This window comes from Trichomycterus rosablanca, chromosome 17 (genome assembly GCF_030014385.1).
Source record: "Trichomycterus rosablanca isolate fTriRos1 chromosome 17, fTriRos1.hap1, whole genome shotgun sequence".
Classification (NCBI taxonomy): Eukaryota; Metazoa; Chordata; class Actinopteri; order Siluriformes; family Trichomycteridae; genus Trichomycterus; species Trichomycterus rosablanca.
In genome coordinates this window covers 1,748,877-1,768,645 of record NC_086004.1, presented here as the reverse complement: position 1 = coordinate 1,768,645, position 19,769 = coordinate 1,748,877, and the positions used below count along the sequence as shown (strand labels likewise).

General features: G+C 44.0%; 1 protein-coding gene across 1 annotated transcript in view; it reads left to right on the top strand.

The window, feature by feature from the left end:
- Nucleotides 1-19,756, top strand: part of cers1 (ceramide synthase 1) — a 31,564-nt gene extending 11,808 nt beyond the window's left edge. Inside the window, exons 2-7 of the mRNA XM_063012478.1 lie at nt 10,802-10,961; nt 12,707-12,887; nt 13,639-13,800; nt 14,443-14,590; nt 14,720-14,859; nt 15,445-19,756. Coding sequence (XP_062868548.1) covers nt 10,802-10,961; nt 12,707-12,887; nt 13,639-13,800; nt 14,443-14,590; nt 14,720-14,859; nt 15,445-15,487 — 834 coding nt within the window. The 3' untranslated portion in view covers nt 15,488-19,756. The remainder of the gene's footprint in view (nt 1-10,801; nt 10,962-12,706; nt 12,888-13,638; nt 13,801-14,442; nt 14,591-14,719; nt 14,860-15,444) is intronic.
- Nucleotides 19,757-19,769: the final 13 nt, after the last annotated feature.

Genomic DNA, 19,769 nt, shown 5'->3' with positions numbered 1-19,769 from the left:
AAATAAATAAATGAATTAAACGGGTATTTAGCTGCCCAGCATAAAGAAGGAACCACCCTGATCCTGATCTCCAGCCCAGCGTACTCAAAGTTCCACTCCCTTCCCTTCCAGTCTCATTATTCGTCTTCATTCACTACACTCAAAGGCGTGGCCCAAGACTGCCATGACATCTACGTTTCATTTTAGACTCCAACTGTATACGTGTGTTTTTAGCTGTTGTGTTTCCTGACACGATCTTAACCACATGTATCTCCACTCGTAGTTAAATGTGCAGGTTAAAAAGATTAAAATCTGATTGTTGCATTATGTGTTCGATGCAAACGAGCTCATAACGCGACTGCAGCTCGTGGACGGAGCCTCCAGCTGCGATGCACGACGCGAGGTCCTTATTTATTGGCTCAATTGTAACCTAACATAACATCACACCTTGTATTTGGAGCGGTCACGTTCCTCATCAACTCAAGCTTCAAATAGTGAATCGGACTAAACATCGACATGGTACTTCACAGTTTTGTGATTACAAATGAATATTTAATGATTATTAATGATGATGCTAATGCTTCTAATGTTGTAGCAACATTTTGGAGATGGCCTGGTGTAGAGGAACTCCAGTGGCCTAAACAGACCCCAAACCCAAACCCTGCTGAGCACTTTTGGGATGAATTGGAACACTGATTGTGATCCAATCTTTGTCAGAATCTTGCAAAAAAGGCTTTTTGTCTGATGGGTAAATATAAAGGCAGTCAGTTAGGACTCTGGAGTAGTTTCAGTCGTATCCTCATCCATTTCTAGTCTATTTTAATGTTTTATTATTATTAATTATTTATTTATTATTATTATTTTGTTATTATTAATAATTATTCACTATTATTATTATTATTAATTATTTATTTATTACTATTATTATTTCCTTATTATTATTTTTTATTATTAATTATTTATTTATTATTGTTATTAATTTGTTATTATTAATAATTATTTATTGTTATTATTATTATTATATAATTAGTCTAGTTCTATCCACAGGGTCGTGGTGGGTCTGATTTATTGAGCAAAAGGCAGGAAACACACCGGACAGGTCACCAGTCCATCACAGGACACACACACACACACACACACACACACACACACACACTTAGGGCAATGTTTAGTAATGTTTGGACTTGTGGGAGGAAACTGAAGCACCCAGAGGAAACCCACATGGACATATGGAGCAGACCATTAGTGGCAGGCAGACTGGCATGATTCTGTAATCTGAACCCACTGTCGATCTTGTTACAGACACAAGAACTTTAGAACATCTGCAGTTATCATTAAAACCTCAACACCACCCTGTGTCTTTGACCTGCAAATGGGGTCAATATGTATAAAAAGAAGCTCATGGTCAAGCGTCCACATACTTTTGAACGTATTCATAGGATATTCTTGGAAACCAGGCACCGTGGTTTGTGCAATTTTGGTTGTCAAATGTTGCCCGGCAGATCCACGATGGTTTAAGTGATTTTAATTCAGGATTTAAATCTGAATTTACATCTTCAGGGTGGGACGATGACACAGCAGTTTTTCATGAACCCGACTTCCTTCTGTCTCTGGTCTCTGGTTTCTGGTTTTGGATTTTGTCTCCCCCTGTCCATGTGGGTTTCCTCCAGGTACTTACACCATTTTTGAAGTCGCTGAACGAAGGTGATTACTGAAGACGATTAGGAGGACGACGTGCCACAGTAAAAAAAACAAAGCAGTTTGATTCTGGCTGAACATGCAAATTCACGTCATGGTCCACCAAAGCTAAACTTCATGCAAAGTTACCCGACGAACTCGCGCCCCCCTCCCGTCACACTTCCTCCCAGACGAAAGGGTCAATAGAGGCCGAATCCAAGAACCCGAATTTATACGGTGAAGATAATGTGAGTGGTCACTTCTAGGATGACAGCGCTCCCGTGCACAAGGCGTGAGGGGTCACTGAGTGGCCCAAATCATTTGGCATGAAATCTTTTATAGTGATCTCTCCACATAGACACATTTTATGTCCTCCTACACTCCTGGGTGGAGAGCGTGTCTAAATTCTTAGATCCTCTAAAATGCTCCTACTGAGGCACCTTAATTCTTTTATATATAAATATATTCAGTCCCAATTTTCTCCCCTAATCTAGTTGTGTCCAGTTACCCTGATTGCTCCTCTATACTGATTTGACCCTTCACCGCTGACTGAGGACGCCTCTAAACTGACATACGCCCGCCTCCAGTGAGGCAGCTCACTAGGTTTTCAGACAGACCCAGTGTGGACAAAAGTATTAGGACACGACTTCTAATTATTGAACTCGTGTTTGAGCCCCACCAATTGCTAACAAGCGCCGCACCAGTTTAGTTTATATAGAGATCCGTATCGCACTGATGTCCATGATCCCCCGTCTCTGTGCAGCACCATGGATCAGCCAGCAGAGGTCGTAACTGCAGCGGTTATGAGGAGTTCGTACAGCCTTCTTGTCCAACATTTCTGCCTAACCAAACATGCCTTTTATGCCGAAACACAGGAACACTCAAAATTCTGTAGACATGGATTTGAAATAGAACGTCTAACTAGCTCACTGTCGGGCGTCCACATACTTTTGTCCAGATGGTAAATCTGGACGGGGCTCGAGAGGGCATAATTAGAGGAAAGGGTGGGAAGGATGTCGTCTCTCAGCTCCCTGATGATTAGAACACTAGCCAGTCTGGTAGATCTGATGGTCTGATTATCTATACAAAATAGAATTTAGATTCGGCCGCTCTGTGATGAGCTTGTATGAGCAGACGTTTTAAAAACGACGATTGCTTCACGTACGTCGGAGGAAGTATGTTCTAATCTCACCATCTTTGTGTTGGTTGCAGGTTTAAATAGGCGCTGACTAAACGAGAGAGGCTTTTACATTTACATTTTCTGCATTTAGCGGACGCTTTTATCCAAAGTGACTTACAGTACCGTGACAGTACACAGTCTGAGCAATTGAGGATTAAGGGTCTTGCTCAAGGCTTGGGGCGTGGGGCTTGAACCGGCAACCTTTCGGTTACTAGTCCAGTACCTTAACCGCTAGGCTACAACTGCCCATCTTCACTCTCACCACATACCACCAGGTTCATCCTGCTTGTTTCAGTCATTATTAAAGATTGTAGGAAATCAAACATAAAAACCAACGTTTCACTCTGGTCGTGTCCCAAATCACACTCCGTTAACTACACAGGCCAAGGGCCGCAGGGCCCTGGGGTTACGTCCCAAATGCCACCCACTTCAGAACACAGTGGGCATAAACACCAACAGCCCACTGTGGGTGTGTCCCAAATTCCACCCCCTTCAGTACATAGTGGACTTAAAATCAACAGTCTACTGTGGGCATGTCCCAAATCCCACCCCCTTCAGTACATAGTGGACTTAAAACCAACAGTCCCAAATCCCCTCTTCAGAACACAGTGGGCATAAACACCAACAACCCACTGTGGGCGTGTCCCAAATCCCACCCCCTTCTTTTACGAGCTTCTGAGCCAGAACAGCGGAAAACATCCAGCCAGTATTTATCTGTTAGATGAATCAGAGCTACTAAACCATCTGTGCTGGATTAAATCACACACCAGGTCGTTGAACTTGGGTTCATTCTGCCATGACTGTGTTGATTTGAGTTCCTTATTGTTTGTGGACACCATGCTGTTTTGCAGAGGTTCCCTGCTGTTCCTCCTGTGGTGAGGATGAGCCACGTACGCCCTCCCAGATCTGCACCCAGAGCAACCGAATGTTCCTCCAGCTATAAGACACTGCAGGACTAGTTCACCCGGGTCTACTGGGAGGGCAATTATTTTCTCATGTTGGTTCCATCTGTGACTCATATCTGGACGTATTGTTGGTGCAACAGGGCATTCTCTACCCAGATGGGAGTTATTAAACACGGGATGTTGCTAAACACACAGACGACGGAGAGAAGAACGGTCCCTTCCCTCTGTGTCCAGGATCGGCTTGAATTCACATTCACTGCCCGGGCTGTAAACCTGCAGCCATTGTGCCGGACGCTCGGCGTTCAGGTTGTGTTGCACCGTCGGTGCATTATTTATAGGTGCAAACAAATAATTAAAGAGAGAGCGTGAGTGGGATAATTGCGAGGCCCTTGGGAAGACAGGGGTCCCAGTGGGTGTCAGATAAGTGGTGTTGATACACTGGTGCACGTACCGGTGTTGAAGTATTAATGGTGGATGGAGAGCGTTAGGGTGTTGGTGTCCGGTGGAGAGTGCTTGCTGGCTCTTTGGCAGTAGTGTTGGTGTTGGTATTTTGGTGTTGGTTAAACCTTTGGCTGTGTCTGTGGGGAGGGTTGGTCGAATGGGTTCCACAGAGACGGGGGATCATGGAGTGTAGTGCGTCTCTGTGTGACTCCGTCTCTAGCAGTTAAAAACGACTGCAGAGGAGAATAAGAAGGGGGAACTGGATATGACTAGTCAGGAAGGGTTTTGTTGATGCATTGGTGGACAGATCTGGAGAACTGGGTGTTACAGAAGATTGTTAGCATGCTGGTGTTGGTGTTTGATGGACAGCGTTGATGCTTTAGTCCTCACATTCAGGATTTGTGATCTTTTAAAGATGAAGAGCAGCATTAATACTTCATGAGAGGTCACGTAATGATGGAGCCCTTTAGCATTTCAGCACTTTAGCTCGTTTTTTTTTTTTTCACGCTAAACGCAACACTACACGTGTCTCTACGCCCTCTCTGAACATTTCCTTCCTGTTTCTGCTGCACACACAGCGACTTCAGACTCGACTCGGACTCGTTGCAAATGACTCGGACTCGACTCGTGACTCGCAATAAAATGACTCGTGGACAACAAAAGTCAGCAACATTAGTTATGTGTGACAATTATATATATATATATATGATCCGACATCATTCTGATCGTGTCATTTTCTGCTCTCTAATAATAATAACGCTCCGGCCGTCTTAACCCGCAACGCACGCAATGTGTAAATGTTCCAGCCAGCTTCTGGTGTAGTGATGAAGCGTTGCTCCCTACTTAAAATGGTGGAATACCCTACGTAGTGCACTTCACAGTAACAACTGGGGTGCATGGAACACTCCTACAGAATTGGCGCTAATGAGTTTGCGTCACACAGATGACGTGGTAATGAAACGCTCGATCGGCTTTCTAACAAGTTTCTGTTTTACTTTACGGGAAAAGTTTGGAGGTTTTTAATTATAAGCACATTTACAAAATAACGGATTCTATTCCTAATGGGACGCATGCTTATAAATGTAATAGCATCTGGAAGAACAGAAGCTAAGGTAAGCAGTGGTTATGGATATTTTGCTGTGTTTGGGATTTTGGCCGCTGTGCTGTAATTTGCAATGAAAACAAAACGTATCAGTTGAAGCTTTTAACTGGAACCTTCTTGTTACAGAAATTACATTCATTTACACGATGACTAGGAAAGTAAAGGCAATAGATTATATTGACTCGTGACTTGACTCGGACTCTAGCCTAAAGACTCGTGACTTGACTCGGACTCTAGCCTAAAGACTCGTGACTTGACTCGGACTCTAGCCTAAAGACTCGTGACTTGACTCGGACTCCAGCCTAATGACTCGGGACTCGACTCGGACTCTAGCCTAATGACTCGTGACTCGACTCGGACTCGTATTTTGTGACTTGTGAACATCTTTGTTCTAGTCGCCAACCAGGACACTTCTCGACCAAAAATACATGGACACCTGACCACACCCCGCTCCAAAACCTCCATCTATCTGACACAGCTTCCAACATGATCATCACTTATTATAAATGTCTAATGTCTAATAATTTCATGTTTTATTGAGAATAAAGCTTCTTTAGTTCTGTTGTATCTTGATGGATTTCCTTTATATGCATGTAAAAGTCCATCTCATATAAAACCCCCTGGATAATCCCGGGATTAGTCCCAGATAATTCCTCATTCAGTTTACGTCAATAGTGCTGTAATACACTAAAGAATAGATAGAACAGGATTCACAAGTAGCCAGTGTGTGTGTGTATGTGTGTGTGTGTGTGTGTGTGTGTGTGTGTGTGTTAGATAAAATGATTACCCTGGAATGTCACAGCACTTTCTTTTTTTTCTAATATTAAATAAATCATTTATTTTTGTTCACACTGAATCTCGGGCATCCAAATGGACAACGATCAGCTCGTCCGAGAGAGGGGTTGCTGCTGCAATTATGACCCCCGCTGGCTGATCGAAGGTGTTGCATAGAGTCGGGGGATAGCAGAGATTAGTGTGACTTTCCGTGCGCACGTGATGGAGGGGTCGTGTGTTAGTCACGACTCTCCTCGGTCAGGAGTGGAGGTCCGCAGCAGTAGAGGTGAAATACGATCAGGGAATTGGATACGACTAAATTGGGGGAAACTTTTCTTCACTTTCATTTCTCTTTCTGTTACAGTCCGTGTCTGTGTTTCTTTAATTGTAATATTTTTGTATCCATCCGTGTTTCCATCAGAATAGCTGGTTCCCCCTCCTTCCCCCATTGATTTGTCCCGTTCCCCTTTCCAATGTTCAATTTATAGCTACGGCCTACGGTTTGGCTGGTGGGATTGGCGTGGACCCACTGGGATCCCCGACATGCAGTTAGACACACAGAACGAATCCCTGGGTGGATTTTTCCAGGATTGTCAGGATCGTCCCATGGCGTCCCAAATATTCCAGCACAAATCCCAGTAATGTGGAACTGGCTGACTTTGTAGGCCAGACGTGTAATCCAGTCTCGTGCCTGCTGGGTGGAGCTGGTATCTGCTGGCTGGCTGGCAGAATGATAAGATGCCAGTGTGTCTGTGGGTCAGGGCTGGAGTGAGAGGTAAATAGATTCAGGGAAACACTGCAGCTCGTTCCTATAAATACCTTCAGATAATAGGACGGGATGTTGGATCGTAGATGCACCACATGAGATATACAGCCAAAAGTATCTGGACGCCTGACTGTATTTTTTCAGCTAGAATAACAGCCACACTTCTGAGAGGGCTTCTCACAAGACTTTGAAGTGTGTCTGTGGGAATTTGCGGTCATTTGGGCAAAACAGCGTTTGTACTGTTAGGCACTGACGTTGGTTGGCGTTCCAGTTCATCCCAGAGCTGTTGAGTCAGGGCTCTGTGCAGGACACTGGAGCTTTTCTTCACGTCTTTATAAAGCTCGCTTCGTGCACGGGAAACATGCTGGAAAGGGCCTTCCCTAAACTGTTGCTGCAAAATTGTTGCTTTATTTACAGTTTAGATTATATATGTGTGTGTATGTACAGTATGTGTATATATGTATGTGTTTATACATATGTATGTACAGTATATGTATGTGTATGTATATATATATACAGTATGTGTATATATAAATACATGTACAGTATATACTGTATGTATATATATATATATGTGTGTGTGTAGTGTGTATGTATGTATGTATATGTATGTGTTTATATATACAGGGGTTGGACAAAATAACTGAAACACCTGTCATTTTAGTGTGGGAGGTTTCATGGCTAAATTGGACCAGTCTGGTGGCCAATCTTCATTAATTGCACATTGCACCAGTAAGAGCAGAGTGTGAAGGTTCAATTAGCAGGGTAAGAGCACAGTTTTGCTCAAAATATTGCAATCCACACAACATTATGGGTGACATACCAGAGTTCAAAAGAGGACAAATTGTTGGTGCACGTCTTGCTGGCGCATCTGTGACCAAGACAGCAAGTCTTTGTGATGTATCAAGAGCCACGGTATCCAGGGTAATGTCAGCATACCATCAAGAAGGACAAACCACATCCAACAGGATTAACTGTGGACGCAAGAGGAAGCTGTCTGAAAGGGATGTTCGGGTGCTAACCCGGATTGTATCCAAAAAACATAAAACCACGGCTGCCCAAATCACGGCAGAATTAAATGTGCACCTCGACTCTCCTGTTTCCACCAGAACTGTCCGTCGGGAGCTCCACAGGGTCGATATACACGGCCGGGCTGCTATAGCCAAACCTTTGGTCACTCGTGCCAATGCCAAACGTCGGTTTCAATGGTGCAAGGAGCGCAAATCTTGGGCTGTGGACAATGTGAAACATGTATTGTTCTCTGATGAGTCCACCTTTACTGTTTTCCCCACATCCGGGAGAGTTACGGTGTGGAGAAGCCCCAAAGAAGCGTACCACCCAGACCGTTGCATGCCCAGAGTGAAGCATGGGGGTGGATCAGTGATGGTTTGGGCTGCCATATCATGGCATTCCCTTGGCCCAATACTTGTGCTAGATGGGCGCGTCACTGCCAAGGACTACCGAACCATTCTGGAGGACCATGTGCATCCAATGGTTCAAACATTGTATCCTGAAGGCGGTGCCGTGTATCAGGATGACAATGCACCAATACACACAGCAAGACTGGTGAAAGATTGGTTTGATGAACATGAAAGTGAAGTTGAACATCTCCCATGGCCTGCACAGTCACCAGATCTAAATATTATTGAGCCACTTTGGGGTGTTTTGGAGAAGCGAGTCAGGAAACGTTTTCCTCCACCAGCATCACGTAGTGACCTGGCCACTATCCTGCAAGAAGAATGGCTTAAAATCCCTCTGACCACTGTGCAGGACTTGTATATGTCATTTCCAAGACGAATTGACGCTGTATTGGCCGCAAAAGGAGGCCCTACACCATACTAATAAATTATTGTGGTCTAAAACCAGGTGTTTCAGTTATTTTGTCCAACCCCTGTATATATATATATATATATATATATATATATATATATATACGTGTGTCTATGTGTATATAAATATATGTGTCTGTAATTAGAAAGGGTGTCCCAATACTTTTGTCCCTATAGTGTCCATGCCTCAGTGTTTTAAAATAGTCATGGTCATTCCGAGACCGCGCTGACCACTGCAGGCCAATCAAAGACAAAAATCTGGGCCGTCTCCAGTCCCTAGGATTTCTGTGCCCTGGATTACCAGAAAGCCGTGCAGTGCCCATCCGTCTGACCCATTTTGGCCTGCCCTCCTTTCACATGTGCATCTTGCCCCCGGAGTGCAGGGGAAACCGGAGATTAGGTAAGAGTGGCGCTTTTAAACACCGCGCATTCTTCCGTTCTTCATCTGTCATTACACCAGGCCTGAGCGACGATGCCCGCCTGTCATGTGACGCTTCGAGAGGCGGATAATCGGTCATCAGGGGATGGAAGTGAATGGAGCTTCTCTGTGAGCGGCTCTTGAAAAGACGTGCATAAATAGCACTTTAATTTTAGAGCCGCGCGTACGAACGTGTTGGCGATGCTAACTTCCTGTGCAACTTCCTCGTGTCCTTCCGCTTTACAAACAGAACCGTAAATCTAAAAGGAACCTCGTTCTGCGTTTTGAGAAGTGTGTAGAGTCGAGTAAACGCAGCGTGTTTCTTTATTTTTTCACTTCCTTTCTCTGTGTTTTACAGTTCAGTGTCACCACTTATATCTGGCCAAAAGTATGTGGACACTCCTCCCCTCCATCAAGCCCCACCACTGTAAAGCTATCTCTGTTGGGCCCCGACATTGGCCCTTAACATTAACTACACCACGCCTTAAACATTAAAAATCATATAACTGAGGTCCACAAAGACGTGGCTGGACGATGTTGGTATTTTGGAACTCCAGTGACCTCCACCGAGCTCTGACCTCCACCCAACTGAACCCCACTGAGCAGATTTGGGATGAACAATTGTGTGTGTGTGTGTGTAATATGTGTGTCTGTGTTTGTGCCTGTGTAATATGTGTGTGTGTGTGATTCGTGTGTCTGTGTTTGTGTGTGTGTGTGTGTGTGTGTGCAGGTGTGTGAGCGTGTATGTGTATTTATGTGTGTGTATTTGTGTGCATGTTTGTATATATAAACGTGTGTGTGTATGTGTATATACGTATGTGTGTGTGTGTGTAGTATGGGTGTCTGTGTTTGTGCGTGTGTGTACGTGTGTGTGCAGGTGTGTGCGTGTATGTGTATTTATGTGTGTGTATTTGTGTGCATGTTTGTATATATAAATGTGTGTGTGTGTGTGTGTAATATGGGTGTCTGTGCGTGTATGTGTGTGTGTGCGTGTATGTGTATTTATGTGTGTGTATTTGTGTGCATGTTTGTATACATAAATGTGTGTGTGTGTGTATATATATATGCATGTGTGTATTAGTGTGTATGTATGTATGTGTGTGGCTCTGTGAATATGTGTGTGTGTGTGTACGTGTGTGTGTGTGTATGTATATATATTAGTGTGTATGTATGTGTATGTGTGGCTCTGTGAATATGTGTGTGTGTGTGTGTGTGTACGTGTGTGTGATGTGTGTGTGTATATATTAGTGTGTATGTATGTACATGTGTGGCTCTGTGAATATGTGTGCATGTGTGCATGTGTGTATGTCTGGGTTGCTCTCTCACTTTCTCTTTATTATACCTGCATACAGTCTCAGTAAGGTTTCAGCAGTGCAGTAGGTGTTTCCTGCGACTGCAGATCTGCTCTGCTGATGATGCATGAACTGCAGGTTCTTTGCATGATGAACACTGCGATCGTGCAATAAAGATCAAACAAAATATGATCATGTGTGTACACGCATTAAAACAATCAACTGTACTGTAACATTGTCACATTCGGAAGTGCTTTACACAAGATTCTGGAGTGTGTCTGTGGGGATTCAGTGATATGTCTTTCCTGCTTGGATGTGATGGATTGGCAGCCGGTCCCGTGTGTTCCTGCTTCAGGCTTATTTAATATAATTAATTAAAATACACACATTACCGGCCGGTTCTGAACTTAGTTTGATCTTTTCGCTCTCTGTTTTCAGCCGTTCGCCCAGTGGTGTCGTCTCATGCCTAAAGACGTGGCGAAGATGCCCGAGAGTGCTTGGAAGCTGGTCTTCTACTCCATGTCCTGGTCCTACACCACCTACCTGCTGTTCTGCTGCAACTACGACTTCTTTCAGAACCCGCCGTCTGTGTTTTACAGTAAGGATCGCGTTGCTCTATCACATTAGCAATTTGTCTGAAAAGAAATTCAGAGAGGCGTTAACCTCACGCCCGTGTTCTGCTTCTGCTGCTGAATTAGCGTCAGTTTTGGAGCTGAAACTCGTTTTGGTAAACGGCTGGCGGAGAGGCGGTTTGTACTTTGAGTAAATAACAAAACTAGAAGTGCTTGAACACGTTCTCCTCTCTCACATCATGATGAGTCGCGTGCTTGAAAGGAAATGACTGATTTGCACTTAGCCGAACTCTGCAGAGAAACGTTGAAAGCTCTCCTCTGCTCTCCGCCGTTAGCCTGAACGCTAAGGGAAGATCCGATCAATAAACATTAGTGACTGTAAAGTCTGCAATAACGTTAATGGCTCTCCAGCTCTCCCACTAGTTCTCTCACGGCTGTACACGGGAACCCTGAGCCGCCAGAGCACCTTTCTGAATGCTCTTATTGGGCGTGGCTACACAGGATGATCCGTCCAGCACTAATAGCGCACTGATATGTTTAAAAGCGCTTCACAATGTGCCTTCTGTATTTATGATCCCAGCCTGGGATCTAACCCCACACCATCCTATCTGTGTACACATTGTCGTAGCTCCATGAGAAGCTCTGTAGTACAGACTCCAATCTAATCAGACAGCTGTTTTTCTTACAGCGCTCCAGACGGGGTTGCCAGACGTAAAACCTTTCTACTTCTGAGCTGTTTTCATCCACGATTGAATATCACAAATTGCAGATTCTGTTCCAGTTCTTAGTACGCTTCCAGTTCTGTTCCAGGGTTCTGTATCAGTTCTTAGTACTGTTCCAGTTCTGTTCCAGGGTTCTGTACCAGTTCTTAGTACTGTTCTAGTTCTTGGTACTGTTCCAGTACTGTTCCGGGGTTCTGTACCAGTTCTTGGTTCTGTTCCAGGGTTCTGTACCAGTTCTTATTACTGTTCCAGTTCTTAGTACTGTTCCAGGGTTCTGTACCAGTTCTTGGTTCTGTTCCAGTTCTTAGTACTGTTCCAGTTCTGTTCCAGGGTTCTGTACCAGTTCTTGGTTCTGTTCCAGTTCTGTTTCAGGGTTTCATACCAGTTCTTGGTACTGTTCCAGGGTTCTGTTCCAGATCTGTTCCAGGGTTCTGTTCCAGTTCTTGGTTCTGTTCCAGTTCTTAGTACTGTTCAACTTCTGTTCCAGTTCTTGGTACTGTTCCAGTTCTGTTCCAGGGTTCTGTACCAGTTCTTGGTACTAGTAGCTCTAGTATCTCCCCGGCCAACTTAATACGTTACTGTTTTATCTATTGTAGTGGAATAAAGTTTTATCACCGCTTGATCCTGTTCAGGGTCGCGTGGGTCTGATTCACTGGGCAAAAGGTAGCAAACAGATCACCAGTCCATTACAGGGCAACAGGCCTGTTGCAGCTGCTAGTGTGGATGCTGCAGAAGAACCCGTGTCCCGAGTACCAGGGTTTGATCCTCGTCTTTATTCGCTGTCTGTGAGGGGTTGTGTACGTCGTCCCTGTGTGCTGGTTGTAGTTTGTAAAAGTGTTTATGGATTTACTGCCAGCCTGACAAGGACGAAGTAGCTGATAAAAATGAATGAATGTCAACAGTGGTGATTTATTACATTTCAATGTATTCATTATTGACTTTATAAATGTTAAATCCCAGAGTCTGATTGGCTAAACCGAACGTAAGCAGTGAACCTTTAAATCCACACATTAAGACCTCATCATCACGATGCCTATTTTGCTTTGCAGACTGGAAGAATGGGATGCCAGTGCCTGTGGATATTGCTTTTGCCTACCTGATCCAGGGGAGCTTCTACGGACACTCCATCTACGCCACCATGTACATGGACGCCTGGAGAAAAGACTCAGCTGTCATGTTACTGCATCATGTGATCACGCTGGCACTGATCAGCTTCTCCTACGCCTTCAGGTCAGACATTTACCTTTTATCAACCTCTATATTGCTGTTTACAGCGTTCGTGCTTCGTGGATCCCTCCGTAAACAATTCCTGTAACGTGGCAGCTGCTGAGATAATTCGGCAGTGAGCCATGTTACACACAACACAACAACACAACAGCACAACAGTCACTACACAATAACAAGTCACTACACAAAAGCCACTACACAACAAAACAACAGTCACTACACAACAGTCGTTACACAACAAAACAACAGTTGCTACACAACAGTCACCACACAACAGTCACTACACAACAGCACAAGTCACTACACAAAAGCCACGACACAACAGTCACTACACAACAGTCATTACACAACAAAACAGCAGTCACTACACAAATACACAACAGTCACTACACAACAGTCGCAATTGAACAACACAACAGTCGCTACACAACAACAGTTTCTACTGAACAACACAACAGTCGCTACACAACAAAACAACAGTCGCTACTGAACAACACAACATCCGCTACACAACAGCACAACAGTCGCTACTGAACAACACAACATTCGCTATACAACAACACAAGTCACTACACAACAACACAGCAGTCACTACTGAACACAACAGTGGCTACACAACAACACAATACACAAAAACACAACACAAGTGGTTACACAACACAACAGTCGCTTAACTTCACACAAACTGGTTGAAATGGACGATTTTGAATGATTCCCTCTGACGTGCTGGTTTGTGTTTACGTTCCTCTGTTAGGTACCACAACATCGGGCTCCTGGTGCTGTTTCTACACGACATTAACGACGTCCAGCTGGAGGTCACCAAACTCAACGTCTACTTCAAGAGCCGCGGAGGAAAATACTACCTGATCAATGACATCCTGTCCACCATCGCGTTCGTCAGCTTCGGAGTCACGTGGTGAGGCTGGTGTAGAGAACACGCACACACACACACGCACACACACACACACACACACATATATAATAATAACATGTTAGAATCGTATCTAGTGATTCGGACAGTGTGTGATAACCTCATATCTTATCACACAGTCCAGTCGTGGTCAGTTGGAGCTTATCTTAACCTCGTCTCTGCTGCCACACCCACCCGTTTGATTAGGGTCAGGGGGTGCAGTCTGGTATCCTGTGTGAATCAGCAACCTCATGCAGAGGTTGATGAGGAACCCTGTTCAGCCATTCCTCCTCCTCCTACAGGCACACAGCCAATCCTGTGTCTGTATAGGCGCCCGACCGGCTGATAGGCGAGATCTCAGCACAGATTCGACCGAATAAAATCCAAGCAATTGATTAGAGGACTGAAGGCTTTTCTCAAGAGTCCAAAAGACCTTCCGATTACCGTTCCAGTACTTTAATTGCTGCTTGCTCTGCTTTTTCTTCTGCTACTGAACCTTTTAAAAATGTGAAACGATAACGTAGGGCAGTCACATGATCAGCGATAGTCAGTACAAGTTTAGGCGCCCCATGCCACTACATTTCTGGTTCTTTATTTTTTTTATTAATCATTATTATTTTTAATCCCCCCATGTTCTGTTCTCTGTAGGTTCTGGTTCAGGTTGTACTGGTTTCCTCTGAAGGTGCTTTACGCCTCCTGTATCACCAGCCTGCAGTCCGTACCCACAATTCCTTTCTACTTTTTCTTCAACATCCTGCTGTTCATTCTGCTCCTCATGAACATCTACTGGTTCCTGGTGAGTCGCTTACTGACCGGATTACTCAGAAGTGATTAAAGTCACAGCTTGTGAAGTTGTTGAGGTATAACCCACACCCTTCTCCCAAAACCCCCTTCCCACTTCCCGCTACCCGCCGGTGTTTTGCAGTTCATAGTGCAGTGTGTGATGAAGGTGCTGACCGGACAGCTGAAGGAGGTGAACGATGTGCGCGAGTACGAGGAGGAGGAGGGTCAGGAGGCTCTCAACGGCAAGTTGCACAAGCCAGGAAATGGGAACTCCGCTGAAGGGTGAGACGCGACAGCAGCGATTCTTCACTAATGATGTTTCATAAGCTACGGTGCTGTGAAAAAGTATTTACCCCCTTTCTGATTAATGAGATCATTCACTGAGGGCACAATGGTATCCAACACCTATATCACTTCCTGTAAAAAAAACCTGTATTGCGTTTTTTATTAATACTTTTTTAGCCCACCAGTGCTAAGATTTCGAGCTCTCGGGTTCTAATCTCAGCATCTGTGGCTGGAGGCGTGACAGCATCAGCCCTCCTTGATTAGGTGGGGATGGATGCAGCAACGAGAAAGAGAGACTCCTGGACAGGGTAAAAATAGGGGAACAGGTTATGTCGAGTCATTTCGGTGCTTTAACGTGTTAAAAGTGCTGTTTGTTGCCTTTTACCGCAGATTCAGCGCTTATATATAATCAGAAATTTCACTATCAGCGTTCCAAACAGTCACGATAGAGTCTGACCTGTGGAACACGGGACGCATCAAAGCGCTGACCTCTGCACACAGCTGCATTCAGCTCATCCTTATCTCATCAGATTTCAGGTCAATCACCTCGTCCTTAACTGGCTTTATCTGTCATTTCTGTAGGAATCATGTGCAGAACGGAGTCTCCAAGAAGAAAGAGCTGTAGGTGCATCACTAGCGCCACCTGCAGGTACCAAACAGCCATGGAAGGAACAACAAGGGTGAAGATTCTTTCACTCAGACCAGACACTCCAGAATCATTCTGCAGGAATCATTTCAGATTTGTTTTTTGACGCACTGTGAACTTTATTTCAGTCGATTCCTGGTTTTAATATCAAAATGTGGGACCTAATTATGAAAATTTTAGAATACTGGTGTCATGATGAAGTCTAGATCTGTGACTGATGTGTGTTTTACCTGTCTACTGACTTATCGATTCATTTCCACGTGTTTGCGTTTGTTCATTCGTGTTTAATCTGGCCCCACAGTGTCCGTCTTACCTCAAATGTAGGGCCGAGAGATTGGACTTTGATGTCCAAGTTTGGGCCCATTATACACCGCATGGCCCAAAGTATTCGGACACCTGATCATGAGCTTGCCGGACATCCCATTCCAAAAACAAATTATATTATCACTCTATTTACATTTACATTTACATTTTCGGCATTTAGGAGACACTTTTATCCAAAGCGACTTACAGCACTGTGACAGTATATTGTCTAAGCAATTGAGGGTTAAGGGCCTTGCTCAAGGGCCCAACAGTGGCAACCTGGCAGTGGTTGGGCTTAAACCAGCGACCTTTCGATTACTAGTCCAGTAATTTACCCGCCAGGCTACCACTGCTCTCTATTCTTTCCTGAGAAGGCCTCTCACAAGACGTGTGTGGGAATTTGTGCCCGTTCAATCACAATATTGTCGGTCGAGAAAGCCTCTGGAAAGTAGGTGTTCCAATTCATTCCAAAGCTGGACTGGTTGAAACATATTACACGCCTGTTTGCACCTTTTGTGGCTGAAACACATGGAAAATTAGAAGTGGTGTCCCAATACTTTCGTCCTGTATAAAAGTCAGTCGAATTAATTGGGTAGGATTAAGAAATATGAAACATTTAAGGGCTTATTTAGGATTACTGGATTATTGAGAGCGGATTGCTCAGGCTTTTACTTGTGGTTATAAATGTGCTGTTTGTTTACGTCCGTTGATTGACAGATTTTTATTGGATATGTCCAAGCACTGTATGTTTGCTTCTGCTTTATTTCTCGCTTGAGATTAGAATTATTTTGGGGTTTTTTTTATGGTTATGGGTATCAAATCATAATTATAATTTTTAAAGCATAATTGGGGTAATTGGACGCAGTACACTGTAACATGCATTACAACCAGCCAAAACATTAGGACCACCCGCTTGGAGACCAGGACCCTACAAGACATCTAGAGGAGTTCTGTGGTATCTGGTACCAGGATGTTACCAGCAGGTCTTTTGAACTTCTGTATCAGCAGTCAGGGTGCTGGATTAGCAATCAGAAGGCTGCCTGCTCAAGCCCCACTAGCGCATGTAAATGCCATAAATGTAAACCTAATACAGGTAAATGAACAGAATCGTTCACATAAACTTCTTCTATTGCTCTGATGTCCAGTTCTGAAGCCTGTGTGCACATTGTAGGTGCTTTAGTTAGATTACATTGTAGGTGCTTTAGACAATCAGTCAGCATGGGCGCTTTGACTGGCCTCAGATCAACATCTAATAGATCCCTTATCCTCACATGCACCAGTGTTATAAAACAGACATTGTCATGCACATTTTTGGGTCTGGTCCTAATGTTTTAGCTCGTCTGTGTATATTATCGATACTACACTAAAATCTTTAGAACTGTATGAATGTTTACCTGACCCCAACAGCTTTATGTAATAGGTAATCTAGCCCTGGGTTGACAGAGAAGGTGGCCCAAACACAGAGACCTTAAATGACCTTTGGGAAGATGGAATGAGGTTAATGGCTTTTTTCATTAAACCCAATTAATAATAAAAGGGCTTTTGGATAATGCATGCTTAAAGTAAACACTCAGCTGCTAATAAGTGCATGAAGGTAAACAAAACCTGATCCAGAAGCCCAACAGAACAAACATTTAGTTCCAGCGTGTGTTTACGTCTGGTCCGGACAATGTTTAGTCTTTACAATAATGACAATAAGAGCATTGTGAACAATCGCCGGCGGCCAGCTAGTGGCACTAGGGTCACGTTTCATTGACTGTGAGCTTTATTCAACCAAATACCGCCGTTTATTAGCCTTACTACCACTCAGCAGTGGTGGTTCTGAAGCAGCCCAGTTAAAAAATGGATGTAAAAAAGCATGTAAAGCATTAAACATTTCAGAACTCTTATTAGAAAGCTAAGAACTTTAGTTTAGAACGAAAAGGGCACACTCGTTTTATTGAGTGATGCTTCCATTGTCTTTCTGACGCAGAAAAACCCATCAGACAGAAAGCATGTGTGCACCACTGGACCTCCAGAACCACTGCAGTGCAGCTTCATTATTTATACTAATAATAGCCCTGATAAAGCAGGTATTCTACTTGTTAAAAGGAAATGAATTCGGTTGTACCCTGAGATGTTTTCCAGTGTTCAAAAAGTCGCTGACTGTGCCAAAATTATGTAGACACATCCTGAGCTGCTAGTTAATCAGATTCACCTGCCATATACAAGATTCTGCCCCCCTGTGAGCCTCTTCTGTGATGGTCCTGACAACACAAACACTGTTCAGAGCAACAGATGGACCAGTCAGTGATTGTACATCAGTGGAAGATTGCTTAGCCTGAGACAGAGAGGTGTTGATATGTAGTGATGGAACAGGTATTCAGAGCAAACAGACGGTTGTTTAATGCTGTTTTATTCTTTGTTGGTTAGGAAATGAACTAAAAGGGTGAAAGTATTTGCTATTAATGTTTAAATTTAGAGCATTTAGTACTTTCAGAACTTCAGGTCGAGTGTTCACAGCACAGAAGCGTTACTACGCTGCAGAATTAAATTGACGTGCAGTTGCACTGTTTTACCAGATATGTATATTTCTATATACATGGTACTTTTGCTCTTGTGAAATCCGCCGGTAAAGTAGTGGAACAGCAGGATGATCACTCTTAAATCATCGCTTTATATGCTTAAAAACAAAACAAACATTATTGAACTTATTTTCTACCATATTTTCCTCAGAATAACCAGGATAATTCATTCAATGTAATGTAATATAAATCAGGGTCAGGGTCCCCCAGGAAGCACAGGGCACAAGGTCAGGGTGTGGACCAGTCACAGGACGTTAGCAATCCCCCCCTCAGACAAAGCCAGTCATGTGAACATAGATGCCCCGCCGGCCGATAGCACCGCTGATATTCGAATCCGGATCTCAAAGGTGACACGCCATCAAAAACTTGCATGTTCCCAATTTATATACAACTCTTTTTAGCTGTAAAATGTGTTAGCCCACCACTGCTGGGATCGGCCTGGTGGCTACACAGATGCCTGGTGGGTTGTGTGTATGTAGAGGAAGCAATGGTCAAAGCTTGACCCCTTACTACCCAGCCGAGGTGCCTGCACAGGGCGAATGATCAAGGATAGCACTGTGTGGCTCTGTGCATGGAATACTGCGATCAATGGGTTTTGAGTGTGTCAGAAGGGGCATGTTTGTTTATTAGGATTTTAACGTCATGTTTTACACTTTTGGTTACATTCATGACAGGAACGGTAGTTACTCATTACACAAGGTTCATCACTTCTCAAGTTTATATCGAACACAGTCATGGACGATTTAGTATCTCCAATTCACCTCACGTGCACGTCTTTGGACTGTGGGAGGAAACCGGAGCACCCGGAGTAAACCCACACAGACACGGGGAGAACATGCAAACCACAAAGAAAGGACCCGGACCGCCCCACCTGGGGATCGAACCCAGGACCTTCTTGCTGTGAGGCGTCAGTGCTACCCACTTAGCCACCGTGCCAGAAAGGGCATGCGAGATAATGGCAGCAGAGATGTCAGAGAGCTAGACCTTAACTGGACTGGTTAAATAAGGGAAAAATTAATAAATACCTAATAAGTACCAACTTTTTCTGTAGGCAGACTGGAGCTATAAAACCCTGCAGCCTTTAGAGACGGAATGTTGCACAGACGAAGAAATTCTGCAGAATCTAAAACTGCTTTTTAATTGAATTGTTTTCTGGTGTTAATTGTGCGTCGATTAGTTTCTTGTGTAATTTGCACTTTTCTATTTGGACCACAAATCTGGAAACTTGAAGGACTGAGATGTTTCGCTCTGACCGGTGTGATTACTGCTGTATGAACGAGAACGCACTATTTTTCTATACCGGAACCGTTTCGGTGATTCCGCTGACCCGGTCCTGTTGTACACATTTTTTTCCAGGGAATAAAAATCTGTCAAATGAAAACTTGAGTCTCTGA